The sequence below is a fragment of the Dendrobates tinctorius genome, unplaced genomic scaffold, assembly GCF_039654945.1.
Source record: "Dendrobates tinctorius isolate UK_male_01 unplaced genomic scaffold, ASM3965494v1 ptg000241l, whole genome shotgun sequence".
Classification (NCBI taxonomy): domain Eukaryota; kingdom Metazoa; phylum Chordata; class Amphibia; order Anura; family Dendrobatidae; genus Dendrobates; species Dendrobates tinctorius.
This window is the reverse complement of record NW_027361908.1, coordinates 18,083,832-18,104,770: the sequence shown is the minus strand read 5'-3', so window position 1 is coordinate 18,104,770 and position 20,939 is coordinate 18,083,832. Positions and strand designations below refer to the sequence as shown.

At 43.9% G+C, this 20,939-nt stretch overlaps 1 protein-coding gene across 4 annotated transcripts in view; it reads right to left on the bottom strand.

Annotated features, from left to right (window-relative positions):
• METTL25 (methyltransferase like 25) overlaps window positions 1–20,939 on the bottom strand; it is a 302,845-nt gene that overhangs the window by 98,404 nt on the left and 183,502 nt on the right. For 3 of the 4 annotated variants that reach the window (XM_073556984.1, XM_073556985.1, XM_073556986.1), the window contains exon 8: window positions 3,994–4,023. The exons of the other annotated variant lie outside the window; for it this stretch is intronic. In XM_073556984.1, coding sequence (XP_073413085.1) covers window positions 3,994–4,023 — 30 coding nt within the window. The remainder of the gene's footprint in view (window positions 1–3,993; window positions 4,024–20,939) is intronic. 4 annotated transcript variants of the gene reach the window in all.

The window sequence follows — 20,939 nt, the reverse complement described above, 5'->3', positions numbered from 1 at the left end:
CCCGCCGCCCAGCTGTTTCTTCTTTAAAAAACAGCACTCTCCGGCGTGTGGTCGGCCTCCAGACGAAGAGGAGGCACCAGGGACGTCATGGGGCGGAACTTCCGTCCGCGGCCTAGTCCCTGGCAGAAGCCGGGAACTAAATTTTGCCGACCGCCCGAGGCCCCGATGGGCGGATCCGCCGGAAGTGGCCGTGTCACGGGGGGCGGGACTTCCGCACACGGCCTAGCTCCCAAATTTCCGGCTGCCACGCTATGTGGCGCACCCAGGGAGCCCGGAGATGCCTAAGAATGTTGCCAGGAGCGCCGACCACGGGGGTCCGTAGAAGCCCTCCTAGCCTACCTCCTTCCATACCTCACCCATCGACGTCCACCTTCATCCCAGGTTAGGGGGGAAGGGGGGCCTAAAATAAGTTTAAGGACGGTGCAGGCACCCTAGCTCTATCTTCCCTTATAGGGGATGAGGAGAGGGACCGTCTGCCACCTTCCATCACCGCTGTCTGGCATTGGTGATGCAGTGGGGGCCGCACGGACTGTTCGCAGGCCTCTGTACAGCCTAGGGTTTCTCTACCTTAGGGTGGTCAGGGCTCAGTCCAGCATCATGTTCCATGTAGCGGGAAAGGATACAAGGAGGCGACACTCGCACGTGCTCGCCCGTTGTTGGTTTGGGGGAAATCGGACCCTTTCAATAGAATCCATTGCCCCTGTCTTATCTTCATGGAAAAAATGACAGTCTGGAAAAAAAGACACGACGTGTGCCTCCAATGGACACTAAGCAAAAACTGATTCCGCCCGCAACCAGGGTGAGGGTGTATACGGCGGAGGAGGAGCGAACCTCTTTTTTTCACTTAGTGTCAGCCTCCAGGCGGCAGTAGCGTACACACCCACAGTACCTGTGTCCCCCAAAGAGGCAAAGGAGAAAAAATAGTTTTTGCATCACCACATTTTGAGAGCTATCATTTTTACATATTTGGCCCACAGAGTCATGTGAGGGCTTTTTTTTTTGGGACAAGTTGACGTTTTTATTGGTACCATTTTCAGACACATGACTTTTTTTATCGCTTTCTATTCCAATTTTTGGGAATCAAAATGAACAAAGACGAGCAATTCAGGAATTTTTTTTTTTTTTTAATTTATTTATGTCACTCCGCGTTTGGTAAAATTGATAAGGCAGTTCTATTCTACGGATCAGTATGATTACACCAATACCTCATTTATATTTTTTTCATGTTTTGCCACTTTTACACAATAAATACTATTTTATAGAAAAAATTATTTGCATTGCTTTATTTTGAGAGTATAACTTTGTAATTTTCCAGTGATGGAGCTGTATGGCGGCTTATTTTTTGCGTGACAAGATGACGTTTTCAGCACTACCATGTTTATTTATATCTGCCTTTTTGATCGCGCTTTATTCCACTTTTTGTTCAGCAGTACAATGATATAGTAATGTTTTTTGCCTTTTTTTAATGGTGTTCACTAAAGGGGTTAACTAGTGGGACAGTTATATAGGTCATGTCATTCCGGATGCGGGGATACCAAATATGTCTCTTTTTTTTCATACAAATATTTATGTGTACAATATCTTTTGATTATAAATTTTTTTATTTTAAATATTTTTACAATAATTTTTTACTAAAATTTCACTTTTTTTTTTTTTTTTTTTTACTACTATGGGACTATCATTTTTTGCAGGCTGATCACTTGTATAGTATCACAGGATCACCAAATCTGCTGCTGTGTGAAGACATCAGTGACACAGAGCTGTCTCATTCACACAGCAGAGGCTTTGTCACAGAACAGATTACATCAGTGACTGCCATCCCCTGTGCAGATTAGAAGCTGCAGACCCCCATCACTGGCCATCACACAGTCTGTTCTCACTGCTACCAGCAGCCGAGCCCCATCACTGCCAGCCCAAGCCCCATCACTGCCAGCAGCCTGGGACACTGAGGGAAGGAATCACTGATAATTAGTGACTTATATATTCTAATCATGGAGTGGCCCAGAATACAGGACGATTTTCCCTCCTCACTAGTGTTTCACTTTCCATAGATCACTGTTCAGTGTGTGTCTGGGGGAGGAGCAGCTGGGTGGTTATGCTCTCTGCACTGAGGCTGCTAGAGGGGGAGGATTTGTTACTGTGTGAGGAGGGCTTGTTCATGTGGACAGGGAAGGCCTGTTGCTATGGAGGGTGGGGTTGTTGCTATAGAGGGCAGAGGAAACAACCAGTTCTCATTTCAATGCCAGAACACCCCCCCTTGGACGTTCTGATCAGAAGCAAGAGAGTGAAACTGGTGACAGAAGGTATATTACTTATTGTCACCATTCTGCAGCCCAGATATGTACTGAGATTATGTGAAAACCCCGGACAACCCCTTTAATGTATCGACCACTAAGGCCCCAATTCATCAAGATTGGTGTTGTTCCAGCCAGTTTTGATGAGTGGGCGAGGGAGTCAGAGACGCATGATTCATTGCTAGGAAATGCCCCTTAATGAATCAGGTGCATCTTAAAAGTGGTGTGTGTGCCTTGACAAAGACTAGAGAAAAATAAGAGATGTAAAGTACACCCCATCTGGTCAAGGAATAGATGGGCGCACATAGTTACGCCCAAGCTTTGGCCATTTTAGTCGAAACTGAAGTAAAAACACCAAAAGTCGAACAAAAATTTGTGAAACCTGATGAATCAGGGCTAAGTAACTGTGCATGGAAACAGAACAATGGTAGGGAAAACCAATTCTCTGCAACTGCTCTTCCAGAATTGTTAATAATATTGAACCAGCTTAGAGACGAAAGTGTCACGGTCCTGTTAAGGTCGGCGTGCAGCCACCGCTGAGCAAGGACTCACTCACACTGCAGAGGGACCCGGGGTCAGACACGGCCAGATAGTTCAAGCAAACAGGACCTGGAGAAGCTAAAGTCATTGAGTAGTGAAGGACCTACGGTCATGTGACCACAAGGGGGCGGCGCTTAGCATCCTGCTATCAGAAATAGGCAGAACACTAATACAGGAATTCTCAAAGTCAGACAAACCGGGTCATACACAGAGATAACAGTAAAGTACCAGGGATGAGACAGAACAGATAGTCAGGGCCAAGCAGAGATCAAAACCAAACAGACATAGAAGGTACCAAGCAGAATCCAACAAGCAGTATCCAGAGAACAGACCGAGTCGTACACAGAGTATCAGATAAACCAGAACACAGCACAAACACACTCAGGGGTCACCACACTCTGCCAAGAGCGAAAGTATAACTGACGGGGATGGGAGCGTCCTGAGGCTACAAGAAGCTATCCCAGAACCAGGGAGAGGCCACAATCATAAGTCCCAGGTGTGCAGGTAAGCCTGCACTGGGATCACAACCTTTAACCCCAGAAATGCCAGTCATCAGCACTGGTTCCAGACATTAACCCCACGTGTGCGAGTCCAACCCACACTGAGATCATGACAGAAAGTGGTTGTTGATTTATCCTGGGAGATGCAATTGTCATGCCCAGTATCCTCCATGTGTTTAAGTGAGGATATTGGATTTCTCCCGCTATTCTCCATTATCAAAATTACTCCCACTATTACAGTGAGTAATCTAAATACAATTGTTTCTTTAATATATAAGCAACATGACCACTTAACGCCGCTAATGCTTTTTAATGGGTTATTACCATTACAGACAATTATGGCATCTCTACAATGTGATCACTTTATGATCCATAAAGTTTAGGTAATATTCACCAATCCTGAGGATTTTTTTTTTAATATTTATTCTAGTTCTTTGTAAAAACAGAGACCGATAAATATTTTTTAGCAAAGATGATTAAATGGCAACAGCAGCACTAGACAAGACATCAACTATGGTCAGAAAACTGAGCAGATAAGCACAAACATAAGTGTTAACTTTCCAAGCAATTTGGAGACAGTAAGTTCACATTTAGGTTATGCACCAACAGAAATGAGACAGAAGACAGACGCACGCAATTCAGTAAACAATACTACTTACCCCTTGGCCGACCGCAACACGCTCTAAAGCCTGAAGTTTGGAGAAAAAGATAAGGTGGATGTGTTTATCACTTAGTCAGACAATGTTCTAATGCACTGGCAGAATTAACAGATTAATTACGTGACATTAAATAAACTCACACACTGCAATGTGTTAGCGTGTTAATCAGAATTTTTATAGCGACTTTGGTTTATCTTAGCCAGACTGAGAAAGGAAAAACACTTTCAGACAAATCTTAGGCTCGAAAGAAAAATTCCATTAAACTTGGCTTTGTGCCTGACACACTGCAGCAGCCGCAGACCATGCTACACATCGACGTGGAACCAGAACCCCAGGACTCCATTTTTTCCCTTTCTAAATCCTGTCAAATGACATAATCGGGTAACGTGATCCATTTACTCAGAAAGGTTTATCCTAAGCGGTTCTTACTGTGCAAACACTCATTAAAGACAATCTATATTCTTTCAGATATAGTATCAATTTTTAAGGTTCAGCCTTGATATAAAAAAAAAATATATACAGTAGTACCTGTTACTAGCTACTAGTTTTGTGGGTACAAATATTGATTATTTTAAGTTTGATCACTGGAGCTCCGATTGCTGGGACCCTAACTTGTCACAAAAACGAGCCCCGTCTGAGTAGACTTGCGGCCAAGCATGTGCACGTTGGACTGAAGGAAGACATCCAGGAGATGTTGTCATGATCGGTGCTGGTCCCAGTGGACACGTAACATATATTCAGAATTCTTTGCTCTTTAGGTTGTTAATCTCTGAGCCCACTCCATACACGTGCCTCGACATGCACCATACATGTGGCTGTAAGGAGTAGGCTCAGCAGCTAAGATCACAACATGAACCCCCTTTCTGAGCTAAGTGTTTCATATATATTCATATACACATAAAATGACTTTTAGTTTCGCCATAGCTGCAAAATTCTGATTTATCAAAATATAAAAATTTTAAGCGGTTGTCCAGCATTCTCACAACTCGTTCTGCATCCCTATGTTTCCCAGAAGAAAATAATAACACCTATACTCACCTCCAGTGCCGGTGTCATTCCATCAGTGTATGCACTGGCTCTCCCAGACCTCGCGTGACATAGTATCATGCGAGGCCCGGGAGAGCCAGTGCATACACTGATGGAATGACGCGGGCACCAAAAAGGATGAAAAGTGTTATTATTTTACTGGGGGGAAACATAGTGATTCAGAAGGGGTTGTCGGAGTATGAGACAAACCCTTTAACCCATATGGTAAATGCCATGAAACAAAGAAAGTCAAAACGCCAAGATTTCTCTTTATCGGTTGCAGCACCTCCACACAAAAATGATGAAAATTATAGCTAGCCATGTCGAAAAAAAAAAATCTGTTATAAAGCACCATTGACTGAAAAAAAAATGTAAAAAAAAAACAAAGCAAGAATAAAATCTCTTAGAAAATGGTTGTACAAAATAAATATTTTATTTCAACAAAGTTCGGACCAGCATTACTCTATGGGGCAGCTCACATCACCGTATTTTTTCTCAGGCGTACTCGACGTGCGTGTACAATCGCTGCATGTGTCCGAGACTCGCCAATTCAAGACTATGGGTGCGAGAAACTCTGACGCCGCATGGAGCATCCGTCTACCTTGCGACAAATACGCACACATTTTCCTCATTTCAGCCCATAGAGCCATTAAATTTAATGGGGAAAGCCAGTGAATATTCTGGCAGCTGATCTTGGCGTGTGAGGGCGCATAGCAGTGGTGTCATGCGCTTCTTACAGGCTGAAATCAGCTGCTGAACAGGATGCCGTGAGGGAGGAAGGAAAGTGAGTAGAATTGTTTATTCTTTTATGTGTGCACCATGAGGGAGATGGTGGCCATGTATATCTGGATGTGGGGCTCTTGCATTCAAGGATGAGGATGGTGGCCATGTATACATAAATGGGGGTGACATGGATACCTAAATGGGGGCATAGATGCCTGGATGGGGGGCAATATATACCTGGATGGGGGGCCATATATACCTGGAAGGGGGGGGCCAGCGATATCTGGATGGGAGGCCAGCGATACCTGGAAGGGGGGGCCATCGATAACTGGATGGGGGGGCCATCAATACCTAGATGGGGGAGGCCATATATTCCTGGATGAGGGGACCATGAATACCTGTGAATACCTGGCTGGGGATGATATATATTAGGACAAGTTCATATATACCAGGATGGGGGATATTAGTACAGAATTGGGAGACATTACCCCTATAACAATGTCAGCAGCAGATCCCCCTCCCACAACAACGAGTTATGACCATATTTTTTGCTTCAAATTTTTGTTATTTTCCTCCTCTAAAACCTATATGCGTCTTATGGTCTAGTGTGTCTACACACAAATTTCTACTCCATGCATTTTATTTATTTTACTCATTTATATAGCGCCATTAATTCCACAGCGCTTTACAGACATTATTGGCACTGTCCCCGATGGGGCTCACAATCTAAGTTCCCTATCAGTATGTCTTTGGAATACATGAGGATATATAGATCTATACACTGTATATATACACACATGATGCTTATAGCATATGCATTATATTTTAGCAGGTTTTGAAAAGAAAAAAAAATGATTTGATAGAAAAATTTTCCAAGTTTAGTAGATATAGGTCTGTGGTTTGAAAATGGAGCTTTTAAATGTAGCATTTAAATTAAAAGTCTGCAATCTTTATTGAAAGCATAAAACTAAAACTCTTCCATAACTCCAAGATTCTAAAGTAATCTAACCCAATTCTTATAAAGAAAAAACATCAACCGTAAATACATCTTGAAAAATGTAAACACATTTCTGTTACAACATATTTTATAGGAATCCCCTCCCCTGGAAGCAATCTTGTTCATATGTAGATATTTATTTTCCTGCCATACCAATAAAATATTACAAACGCTGCATACTCCCCTGGCACCATGGTATACCAAGGTCGGAAAGTCATAATGTTCAAGTCAGGCAATAAAAAGAATCTATGTAATATCCATTATTTTACGCTCTATTACACCCAAACATTTTAGTCTAAAAAGGAAGAAAACATCACTAGAAATGCAGTAATCTAAAACCATTGAATAATGAAAATCCACCCATTTTACCAAATTATACCTTCACCTGTGGCAAAGGATTAATGTAGCACAACCACCCCACTCTACAAACACACGGAGAAACAACCTTAAATGTCCCTCACCCTCCCAATAAAATGTAACAAGCATATCATTATACCTAACACAAACATGATAACATCCATGTTTGATAGTGCTCAATGATGCAATTATTTGTACATCTACATATAAACACACATTCATGTACATTACACACGTGTAAATACATTGCACACACATATATTTACACACATCCCTCTTCTGCAATGCTGCTATATCACAGACATAGAAAGGATGTATTTTTTACCCATCCTGCTAATGTCCATCTTGGGAGAGCTGCTCTCTGGATCAAGTTACAACAGTAGGTATCTCCAGCTGCTGTCACTTGAGCACATGAAGGAGAAAGTGGTGGAGAGGAAGACTTCCAGAGACCTTGGCTATGAGAAAACCTTCAAATCTAAACTGGACGGCATCCAACAAAAGGACCAAGCCTGCTGCCGCTAGATACACTTCTGTTCAAACTAACTTGTCCCCAGTGATTTTCAGTTGTTGCATCCACACTAATTATGATAAGAAAAACACTTACATGAGCAATCCACAAATATATCAAACTGCATCTAAACTTTATTTCATTTTAATAAAAGACTTATCTATATATTATATAAACACACACTGACGAGCAGAAGGGTAACAATGTTCTGAACTTCTGACTTTCAGGCTCCATATCTCACCATTCACTACTGCTTTGAACGTGAGACTACCATCATTTTATAGATCATCTTGGCTATCTCATACAGAAAACTGTCTTGCAGCTTTTTTGCATATGAGCAAAACCATGGTAGTCTCATGTTCGAAGCAGCAGTGGATGGTGAAATATAGAGCCTGAAAGTCAAAAAGTTCAAAACATTGTTACTCTTTTGCTCGTCAGTGTGTATATATATATATATATATATATATATATATACACACACACACACACACACACACACACACACACACACACACACACACACACACACACTAGATGGTGGCCCGATTCTAACGCATCGGGTATTCTAGAATATGTATGCAGTTTATTTTTGAAGATTTAATAATAATGCAATAATGCACCCCCAATCCTGATATGTATGGTTCTCTCACCCCCAATCCTGATATGTATGGTTCTCTCACACCCAATTCTGATATTCATGCTACCCCTCAACCCCCTATCCTGGTATGCATGGTCCCCTGACCCCCCAATCCTGGAATGCATGGTCCTCTCACCCCCCCAATCCAGGTATGCATGGTCTTCTCACCCCTCTTTCCTGGTATGCATGGTCCCCTCACCCCCCAATCCTGGTATGCATGGTCCTCTCACCCCCCAATCCTGGTATGCATGATCCTCTCACCCCTCTTTCCTGGTATGCATGGTCCCCTCACCCCCCAATCCTGGTATGCATGGTTCTCTCACCCCCCAATCCTGGTATGCATGGTCCCCTCACCCCCCTATCCTGGTATGCATGGTCTCCTCACCCCCCTTTCTTGGTATGCATGGTCCCCTCACCCCCCTTTGCTGGTATGCATGGTCTTCTCACACCCCAATCCTGGTATGTATGCTCACCGTCACCCCCCCTTTCCTGGTATGCATGGTCCCCTCAGCCCCCAATCCTGGTATGCATGGTCCCCTCATCCCCCAATCCTGGTATGCATGGTCCCCTCACCCCCCTTTCCTGGTATGCATGGTCCCCTCACCCCCCTTTTCCTGGTATGCATGTTCCCCTCACCCCCCTTTCCGTGTAGCCGCGACCAGTGTCGCGGCCCTCTGTCCGCGACCAATCAGCAACGCGGCCCTGTAGCCACGACCAATCACTGCCGCGGCCCTCTAGCATGTAAAAAATAAAAAAAAAAGTTTTGCGGCTTAGACCGCTGATGACGTCGGTCTTCTTTCTCGCTCTCGCGAGAGTGACGTCGGTCTTCTTTCTCGCTCTCGCAAGAGCGACGTCATCAGCGGTCTAAGCCGCAAAGCATTACTGGGAACGCGAGGCCGGGCGCGTGGAAAGAAGACAGGAGGCCGTCGGAAGGTGAGAATAACCTTTTTTATTTTAATTCTCTTTTTTACAGATTAAGGCCTGCGCCCGATTGAGCGCTGCGCCCGACTGCTCCTGCCGCTGATTGGTCGTGGCCAATCAGCGGCAGGCGCAGCTTACCGTTACAAACAGCTGCGCCTGTCGCTGATTGGTTGCTGACAGACACAATAAGGCGTTTATATATATAGATATATATATCTATATATATATATCTATATATATATATATATATAGTCAACATTTTAAAATAAAATTTTACTTTTTAAAGGGGGTGTACCAAGTTATGCTAAACACTGTGTATACATTACATACATACAGTTAGGTCCATATATATTTGGACAGAGACAACATTTTTCTAATTTTGGTTCTAGACATTACCACAATGAATTTTAAACAAAACAATTCAGATGCAGTTGAAGTTCAGACTTTCAGCTTTCATTTGAGGGTATCCACATTAAAATTGGATGAAGGGTTTAGGAGTTTCAGCTCTTTAACATGTGCCACCCTGTTTTTAAAGGGACCAAAAGTAATTGGACAATTGACTCCAAGGCTATTTCATGGACAAGTGTGGGCAATCCCTTCGTTATGTCATTCTCAATTAGGCAGATAAAAGGCCTGGAGTTGATTTGAGGTGTGGTGCTTGCATTTGGAAGGTTTTGCTGTGAAGGAAACATGCAGTCAAAGGAGCTCTCCATGCAGGTGAAACAAGCCATCCTTAAGTTGCAAAAACAGAAAAAACCCATCTGAGAAATTGCTACAACATTAGGAGTGGCAAAATCTACAGTTTGGTACATCCTGAGAAAGAAAGAAAGCACTGGTGAACTCATCAATGCAAAAAGACCTGGGCGCCCACGGAAGACAACAGTGGTGGATGATCACGGAATAGTCTCCATGGTGAAGAGAAACCCCGTCACAACAGCCAGTCAAGTGAACAACACTCTCCAGGAGGTAGGCTATCAATATCCAAATCTACCATAAAGAGAAGAGTGCATGAAAGTAAATACAGAGGGTTCACTGCACGGTGCAAGCCACTCATAAGCATCAAGAATAAAAAGGCTAGACTGGACTTTGCTAAAAAACACCTAAAAAAGCCAGCACAGTTCCAGAAGAACATTCTTTGGACAGATGAAACCAAGATCAACCTCTACCAGAATGATGGAAAGAGAAAAGTATGGCGAAGACGTGGTACAGCTCATGATCCAAAGCATACCACATCATCTGTAAAACACGGCGGAAGCAGTGTGATGGTTTGGGCATGCATGGCTGCCAGTGGCTGGCACTGGGACTACCCCAAACGTATCCATGGGTTTACTGATGGTCAATGGAGCAGATCTGTAGTCTTTTGGCCAGGGCCATGATCCCCTAAGCTGACATTGTGCAGCATGTCACATATGTATCACTTTTGATGGAGCCATGATCAGGATGCTATCCTATAGAATGTTCCTGGCTGTTGTTTCGTAAAGAGTCTTTGGTTCTTTGGATCCCTTGGATCTATTGTTACAGAGCCATATCCCCTTAATAGAGTGCACAACTACTGTTCTTCAAGCCAGCAGCCAGAATTCAAGAGGAAGATGTGATATTATCTCCCACAGCTGTTAAAGGCACATGATGGCTGAGTCAAAGATGTGGGCTCAGCGTGAACACGCATCAAAGGCAGGGACACGACATATGACGTATATATACGTCATATGTCATGAAGGGGTTTAAATAAAATCTAACTTTTCAAAGGGAATGTTCTAATTTATGCTGAACACTATATATTATAATGCATATTATATACAGTTATATCTACTATGCTGTAAAATTAGAATCCTACATATTTAAAACACAACCTCTAGTTTTGAAGAAGCCTTCATGATATATTAGGTAACTTTATTGTCCTCCATCCTTGAGTATATTGTTAACAGAATTGTTCCCATTGGAGCAATTCATTAGTATAGAAGTAAAAAGCAAATCCCCCATCGCTTCTACGCAAGTCTGTGAAGAGTATATATGGTATTTTCCAACAGTATTTAGGCTGTCACAAAAAAGCATTTATAAAGACAGCTGAAATGTCCCTAAGTGCTGATTTCCTCACTGATTTACCATCCACTTACTGTCAGCAAAACAAGTTTGCAACAATTATTAAATGTTAATGCAATCCCTTAAAGGGAACCGGTCATGCTGTGCATGCAGTCTTCTGCGAACAGCACGGTATAAAGAATGAGAAACTGAGAAAACTGATAAAACAGCTTTTTTGGAAACATTCAGTATGTAATTTGTAATTTTTTTAATTGAAACCTCTGTCTGCATGTGTGTCCTGTGGGTGGTCCTACTCAATGATAGTGATTGACAGCAGGCACAGTGTACCATCACCCACTGGACTCCTATGCATACAAACACCATGGATTTTAATGAATAAAATACAAGTTTTAATCAAACTTTTCCCACAAAAATGTATATTATTCTGATTAGCTCCTCCTGCTCAATAACATCCTAGCTGCCAATAAAATTTTCAACATGACCGCTTGCATTTAAGACTCAGAAACAATATTTCAGATTTGAAGGTACCCTTTCAGACAAGGATATGGACTTTTAGGAAATAAAAGTAGCAGATATTGTCTGTACTGCATTGTTTGTGCCTTATCAGAAAATACAAACAGCCTATTGAAACCAACAGAGTGGGCAGCTGCCAGATCTTCTCCTACAGAATTCCCAAAGAGATTGATGTAGACTTTGGCAACATGAATACGAAGTAATCTTGTTTGGTGCACATTCAGAAAAGTCAAACTGGGGGCATGGTTATTTTTAATTTTATTATTGTGTAGGTGACATATGTGTTTCAAGAGTGTATAGTTTTCTTCATCAGCTTTTAACTTTCGATAGGTAGTAACCATGGCATATATAACGTTATCCATTGGGCCGATGTTAATTCAAGGCTGATGCACAAACTGAACAGTGTTTATGTTCGCCACTTCTGCACAATGCAAAAAACAAGAAAAAATAATATTGATAACTCCACACCAGTACCAGAGTGTCTGACATTCATGGCCAAATGAGGCTTTGAAGAGAGTAAACTTATATACCCAGGCAAGGAAAGTGTCAGCTCCAAACTTATGTGTCCGGACTTCATGTCCGCTCTCCATCAGAAAACCAACTTCAATTAATTGTTCACAGCAAGGTTCAAAGCTGAACAGGGGTCAGGTGTAGTGTTTAGAGTTGTAGCTTTTCTTCCCTTTCCAAGTTATGATGAAGTATGAGGGTGACATGTCCCCTCAAGAGAAGGCTTTAAAGATTGGTCCCATTTTACCATTATATTATGGCAACAGAGAAATAAGCTGTTAAAGACTATTGGCCAGACACTGATCTGCATAAGAATCGGCCTCCAGAAATTATTTGAAATGAAAAGGGTTGCTACTAATGTGAGATGTAACTAACACAGAACAGTAGAATTGAACTTTGTCTCATTAAAACACATTTGCTGCAGCTTGCACAGCTCTGCTGTATTACAACAAAATCACAACACTGACTGCCTGTGAGATGGAAGCTGGATATTTGTGGAACCTTCAGATGTATCAGGTATAATCAAACAAAGCTCTGCAATGACATCTGGAGAGCAGAGAGCTGCCATTACTCAAACTACTAGGTCTCCCTTCTATTTATAAGCTCTAGAGGCAGATTCTCATGCAGATCAGTGTCCGGCCCACAGCTCTGAACAGCTCATTTACATATAAGAAAAACGAGGATTTCACTGGAATATAAGACATCAGATTGCAGAGATCAAGTTATCTTTTTATTCAGCTTCCTATGATCTGCATGTCCACATAGACTGCTTTGGAGAGTTGATCTTACTGACCGATTCCCTTTAAGGGTACCGTCACATTTAGTGATGCACCAGCGATCCCGACAACGATACGACCCGGTCAGGATCGTTGGTGCATCGCTAAATGGTCACTAGTGAGCTGCCAAACAGGCAGATCTCAGCAGCGATCGGTGGTCGTTACTTACCTGTCAGACGCGGCGATGAAGACGTCCTCCCGCCCGCGTCCACGCGTCGCTCGTCGGCACCAGCAGGGAGCGGCCGACGAGAAACGGCCCAGGACGTTCTCGCGCGATCAGCGATAGACAGCAGGGGAGCCGGTCGGAGGTAAGTATCACACATAGCGATATCGCTAGCAATATCGCTGCTGCGTCACAAAATCGGTGAGGCTTAAGCGAGATCGCTAGCAATCTCGCTTAGTGTGATGGGGCCTTAAGATATATCAGTTGGCTTATTTCAACTTTCTAGTGTTAGGGAATTAATTAAACATGAGCCTTTTAGTAACCTATTATATGGACACCATTCCCTGTAATGTGTGTGTGTATTTTTTAATGTTTGCCATCTCTATAGAGATCTATTTAATGCTCTTGGTTTTATACTAATGCTGCTCTTTTACCTGATGAAGAGGACGGTAAACTCTTGAAATGTGTGGTTTGCTGCCAAAACCATAATAAAGAAAAACAACCATACGTGTTGATAAAGATGAACTCATTCATATTACACAACTACTCCCAATCCTGGCCAGCTTCACTTTGCTCCTCTGATGCTGCAAGTGCAAAGCTGCATTTTGCACACCATTGACAACGAGCATTGAAAAGTGACTAGTCCAAACAGTTAATCAAGCAGGAGCACACGCCTCCCCCTCAGCAAACAGGAATCCAGGAGCCTGGGAAGGTGTGTATTTATTTCAGGACCTGGGACAACCCCCTTTCATTTTAGGCCTACTTCATGTGCTATGGGCACAGGCTGCAGTATGAGAAGAGCTTTGCAGGGTACATGTACTTGAAATTCCTTGCAGGATACAATCTGTAACGGGAGTGGTGGAAGCACTGTGACATGGTCCGAGAAGAGCCTGGAGGGGCGTAAATAGGTGAACACCTGACTGTTCACTAGAGCCCCTGATGATGGGGTTAGACTTGGCTCCAGATGGACACCAGCAGGTGCTACACAAGGACAGACCTCGGACACACAGCAGCTGACCCCTCCAAGGGGCAGGAAGCTGGAATGGCCCAGAAGGAAAATTCAGCTGGTACAGGAAAGCACGGCAAAGACACAGGAATGGCAGTTGCCGGCAGGGACGGCTGGTATACAGACAGGCGCTGCCAGCTGCTGGCTGGTATACAGGTAGGTACTGGCAAGTGCAGGTTGGAGCTGGCAGGCATGGCTGGAATAAAGGCAGGCAAGTGCTGGCAGCTAGAATACAGGAACACACAGAAGGTATGGGAAAACATGTACAGGAAGAGACAGGCAGATCCTGGCAGACAAAGGGAACCTAAGAACTAGGAAGTGTTCAACAAGGCAGAGTGAACACGTTGCTCTGGCACCACCCATAAGGTGTCTTAAATAATAATAAGTGTCTCCCAGCCATTGGCTGTGGACACTTTAGGATGGTGCATGCTGTCCCTTTAAGAAGGGAGCGTGTACGTGCCCTAAGTACAATGCACAGGGATCTGCAATCCATGCGCAGACACTGGCAAGAACCAGGAGGAAGTGCGGGACCGTGGCCACGGCCGTGAGCGAGTTGGTGTCCCTGCCAAAGAGGACGGAATTGTGCAGCAACACCGGCGCTACAGTACCCCCCTTTATGCTCACCTCTTCTACAAACCCGCAAGAAAACTCTCCAGGAGGAGACGGACATGGAAGATCTCTCTGGGCTCCCATGACCCCTCCTCACGACCGAATCCCTTCCAATCCACAAGAAAAAACGTTTTTCCTCTTACCCTTTCTGTGGCCAGAATATTCTCTAACTCGAAAACATCTTCAGTACTGACTGGGGAAGGAGTGGTACCTGGGTCCGTGAAGAAGGGGCTGAAGATGACAGGCTTGAGGACACACACATGAAATGAGTTGGGGATTGGGAAAGAGGCCGAGAGTTTAGGCTATGACATTAATTTGTTTAAGAACCTCAAAACGAACAGATGATGAGAGAACCTAATTTATAGCTAGTCCGATGAACATACTTCGAAGAAATTATACCCATAATCCTAATCCAAAAAAGCAATGATCAATTCAATAAACATATCCAAACGAAAAAATCATCATGGCAGGTACCATGAGGATTAAGAAGTGAGGTAAATGAATAAGTTTAAAAATACAAATTTTATTGATTATCAATTTAAAACAACGATAACACAACATTTAAAAGACAGGGCAAATTGGTCTCCAACATGAAAGGGGAAGAGATAAACCAGCAACAAATCAATACATTTTTCAGATCTTAATAAAGTGCATAGTACATGAGTGACCAGAAAAAGAGAAATACATCCAGGGTCCACAGTACCTATAAAGACCTTCCATAATGGATTATACTCAAACAGCAATTGCAATATTATGCTAAATTAGCCGAGCAAATATTGCCTATTTTAACTATAAGGGAAAGGAGGGATCAAGGAATAGCACCGTGGAAAATAGTGAAATAGGAATCAATTCTCCCGTGTAGGTATATAAATATTTCCTTTGCAAAAGGAAAAAAGAGGTCCAGAGCACAGCAGAAAATCCTAATTGAGGGAGGGCAGGGAGAAGGTCACCAGCATTCAAAACCTTGTACATAAGTCCCACTACAATTGTCCTATGTCCTAGCTGACAGCTACAAGTAATCCTGGGTACAATTTTTTAGGTTATCCACAATTAGAATTTTCTGCTGTGCAATATCTCTGTAGTGCCTGCAGCACTTTGTTTGGCTAATTTAGCATAATATAGCAATTGCTATCTGAGTATAAGCCATATTGGAAGGGCTTTATAGGTACTGTGGACCCTGGATGTATTTCTCTTTTTCTTGTCACTCATGCTCTATGCACTTTATTGAGATCTGAAAAATATATTGATTTGTTGCTAGTTTATCTCTTACCCTTTCATGTTGGAGACCAATTTGCCCTGTCTTTTTAATGTCATTTAATCATTGTTTTAAATTGATAATCAATAAAAATTGTATTTTTAAACTTATTCCTTCACCTCACCTCTTAATCCTCATGGTACCTGCCATGATGATTTTTTTGATTGGATACTTCGAAGAAAGCCAAGCCTTATCCCCAGGACAAAACCGGGGGGGGGTCCAGACTTCTCTTGTTCACCTGTCTCTATCCGTTCAGAAGATTTCATTAAAGGTGGTCTTGGGGTCCTCCCAGAGTCTAGAGAAGCTCTTGAGGAGAACTTCAGCTGCAGGAATGCTGGAGGTAGTAGACATGTGGAACGTAATATTGGGGTGTTGACCGTACACAACAAAAAAAAGGAGGATATTTAGCTGAGGATTTCCTCACATGGTCATTATATGAGAATTCGTCCCAAGGCAAGAGTTCGACCCAAACACTGTGATAAGCATTAATGAAGTGCAACAGGAAGTTGGTCAGGATCTGATTGACCAGACATAGGATTGTGGATGGTAGGCTGAAGAGAAGTCCAAAGTAACATTTAGTAGCTTGCAGATTGCCCTCCAAAAGCAAGAAGTAAACTGAACGCTTCTATCTGAAACTATTTGAAGAGGTAATCCATGAAGGCTGAAAATATGCTGAATGAACTTCTTGGCAAGCACAAGAGCAGATAGGAGACCAGACCATGGAGTAAAATGTGCCACCTTAGAAAAGTGATCCACAACTACCCAGGAGACGTTATATCCAACCGATACTGGTAGATCTGTAATGAAGTCCATCGCGATGTGCTGCCAGGGAGAAAATGGTACGGGACAATAGCTTCAGATAGAGGTCTCCCATCCACGGATGTTACCACCAAGGGACTCTGGGGGTGTTGAATGGGGATCTGATACCAATCTACCAGGGCCTGTTGTATGAAATGTGCTGTGGAACCAGAGTCCAGATAGGCAGATTTAATGAAACGGGTGTTGCTACAAGACACGGACACTGACAGAGTCAGCAGAGGGGAGGAGTAATTTTCACAAGGGTAGCCTCTTCTATTGACCCTAAGCTCTGGAGTTTCACAGCTTCTCTGGACAAAAGTGAATCTGATGTCAGAGATTACCACAGTAGAAGCAACTCCCACCCTCGGAACGCCATACCTCCTGACAATGCTTTGCCAGTTTCACTTGGTCAACCTGCAAAGCTTCAGAGGATGGTGTCGAAGCTGAGATCCGCGGCATGGCCAGCCTTTGCAAGGTAAGAGCCAAGCACATAGATCTTCTCTTGCGGGTAACCTCCTTGAAGCGCTCCTGAAATCTGATGTTGATCTCGGTAGACAGGGACACCAGGTTATCCGAGTTAAGAATATCATGACCAGCTAGCTTGTCTTTAATTCTACCAGCAAGACCCTTCTAGAAGGCGGCCACCAGCATCTTGTTGTTCCAGGCGAATTTAGCAGGGTACGGAAGCAGACATCGTACTTGCCCACTGTGAGGTTTCCATGCCGCAATCTGAGGAGGGAGGATGCTGTGAAGGAAATGCAGGCCAGGTTCATCAAAAATCTTGTGGAAAGGCTCCTAAGTACTGGAGGTTGAGGATCAGAGGATCTCCTCACTCCCATAAGGGATTAAGCCACAACAGAGTTTCACCGGTAATATTGACACTTAGTTTGATCTGAAAAGAACTGGTGTGCTAAGAGCTCAAAGTGCAATGTGCATTGATTTATGAATCCTCGGCACATCACTGTAACAATATGGTGAAGCACACAGACAGGGTCCAGAACCAGGAACATAGCTGGTAGTCTGGAAATTTACGACTTGGGTCGCTGCAGCTTCAACAGGAATGGAAGCGGATGCAAATGTCAAGGTATTCAAGCGAGTGGTTACAGTCCGTAGATAGCACATGATTTTGTCCTGCTGGTCCCTCTGGCGGGAGACCTCCTGATATACATCACAGACTGGCAATCATGGAGAGCCAGTTGGTTCTATGGCCTGAGTAAACTGTAAGGGAATGGTGGAACCAGTGTCCCGTGGTCAGAGCAGAGCCTGGAGGAGCATAAATAGGTGAACACCTGAGTCTCCACTAGAGCCTCTGATGGTAGAGTTAGACTTTGCTCCAGATGGACACCAGGTAAGGCTGGTATACAGACAGGCACTGGCAAACGCAGGCTGGTGCTAGTGGGCAAGGCCGGAATACAAGAACACACACAGTAGGTACGGGAAGACAGGTACATGCAGAGACATACAGGTACTGGAAGATACAAGGGAACCTGAAAACTAGCAAACTTGCAATAAGGAACCTTACATCAGGTGCCTTAAACAATAAGCACACTTTAGGATGGTGCGCATTGTCCTTTTAAGAATAATGGAGCATGCAGGCTCCAAAAACAGCGCCAGGGGATCTGCGCGCCCCGGTCAGCATCAGGAGGAAGTGCAGGACGTGGGCAGGGGCGGTGAGCCAGCGTCCCTGCAGGGGAAGGAAGGAAGTGTGCGGAGACACCAGTGCAATCGAATCGCAATGCTCCTTGAGACTGACCGAAAACCTTAAGAAAACCCAAACTGAAGGGAACACTGGTGGCTGGAAAATGAGAAAATTTGCTAAAAATTACAACAGAACAGTAAAAAAAAAAACCTCTTAAAAGAAAATTATTTTTGTTCTTTTCCAAATTTGAGGTCAAAGAAGTCCCATCCAAACAAGGAAGATTATAGCTCAACTTGCTGGGTGTAAACAGAAGTCTAAATGACAGATTGGTGATTGTACTTGGGGACAGTTTCATGTAAGCATATTAACACAAAAAATTGGATTTACAAAGCATTCACTTTTTTATGTCCTGTAAAAACGCTAGCTTCCATTTGTTTATAGGAAAACACACTTGTAACATTTTCATTGTAACACCAAGAAGGAAAAGTTGTGGAATTATGGAAACCACAAGATCACTAGACATGTTAATGATATGCAAATGTAAAAAAAACTGTCAAAATACAGTTCTATTCAGTGTGGCATCATGTGCCGAAATACATGTACAGCTCTGGCAAAAATTAAGAGACCACCACACCAAAACCCTGTCATGGGCAGCCCCATGAACTGAACGCCATTGAAAACCTCTGGAATGTAATCAAGACGATGATGGACAGTCACAAGCCATCAAACAAAGAAGAACCGCTTAAATTTTTGCACCAGAAGCAGTGTGAAAGACTGGTGGCAAGCATGCCAAGACGCATGAAAGCTGTTTTTAAAAATCATGGTTATTTCACAAAATATTCATTTCTGAACTCTCCCCGAGTTAAAACATTAGTATTGTTGTTTATATATGATTATGAACTTGTTTTCTTTGCATTATTTGAGGTCTGAAAACACTGGTTTGTTTTTTAATTTTGACCATTTCTCTTTTTTTCAGATAAAAAAACTAAATTTATTGCTTGGAAATTCAGAAACATGTTGTGTAGAAGTTTGTAGACTAAAAGAACAAATTACATTTTACTCAAAAATCTATAATATAATGCTGTAAGCGTCACTCTGTCCGAAGCCTTTATAGACTGGCTCCAGACAGAATGAAGCAGCCAGCGGTGAGGAGTGTGTATGGCGCCGGAGATGGCGGTACTGTTCACTCTGCATACCGCCATCTACGACGCCATACTTATCTGACCGGGAGGAGCGTTGCCGCGGCGCTTCTCTTCAGCCGGAGACCGGGGCGAGAGTGCAGCCGGAATCGCGCATGCGCATAGCGCGATCCGGTGCCATTTTACTGAAGACACACTTGCAGTGTCTTCAGCAATATGGCGCCGGACAACGCTATGGGCATGTGCGTACTCCGGCGCCAGACTCCTCCCCCCGGCCTCCAGCAGAGCGTGGTGACAGCGCTGGAGCACAAAAAAGAAGGGTGAGTATAATTTTTTTTTTTTTTTGTATGTGTAGTTTTAATACGAGTGAGGGGACCATGCATACCAGGATATGGGGAGGTGAGAGGACCATGCATACCAGGATAGGGGAGGTAAGAGGACCATGCTTACCAGGATTGGGGGATGAGGGCTACCATGCATACCAGGATTAGGGGATGAGGGGTACCATGCATACCAGGATAGGGGGGTGAGGGGTACCATGTATACCAGGATAGGGATGAGGGAATACCATGCATACCAGGATTGAGGGATGAGGGGTACCATGCATACCAGGATTAGGGGATGAGAGGTACCATGCATACCAGGATTGGGGGATGAGGGGACCATGCATACCAGGATAGGGATGAGGGAGTACCATGCATACCAGGATTGGGGGGTGAAAGGACCACGCATACCCGGATAGGGGGTGAGGGGACCATGCATACCAGGATAGGGATGAGGGAGTACCATGTATACCATGTGGGGGGTGAGAGGACCATGCATACCAGGATTGGGGGATGAGGGGTACCATGCATACCAGGATTGGGGGATGAGAGGACCATGCATACTAGGATAGGGGGTGAGGGGCCATTGATACAAGGATGGGGGTTGAGGGGACCATGCATACCAGGATAGGGGGTGAGGGGACCATGCATACCAGGATAGGGGTTGAGGGGACCATGCATACCAGGATTGGGGGGTGAGGGGACCATGCATACCAAGATGAAGAATGGGGTGCCATGCATACCAGGATTGGGGGGGTGAGAAGACCATGCATACCAGGATTGGGAGATGAGGGGTACCATGCATACCAGGATTGGGGGATGAAGGGTACCATGCATACCAGGATAGGGGGTGAGGGGACCATGCAAACCAGGATAGGGGGTGAGGGAGTACCATGCATACCAGGATTGGGGGGTGAGGACCATGCATACCAGGATTGGGGGATGAGGGGTACCATGCATACCAGGATTGGGGGATGAGAGGACTATGCATACCAGGATAGGGGGTGAG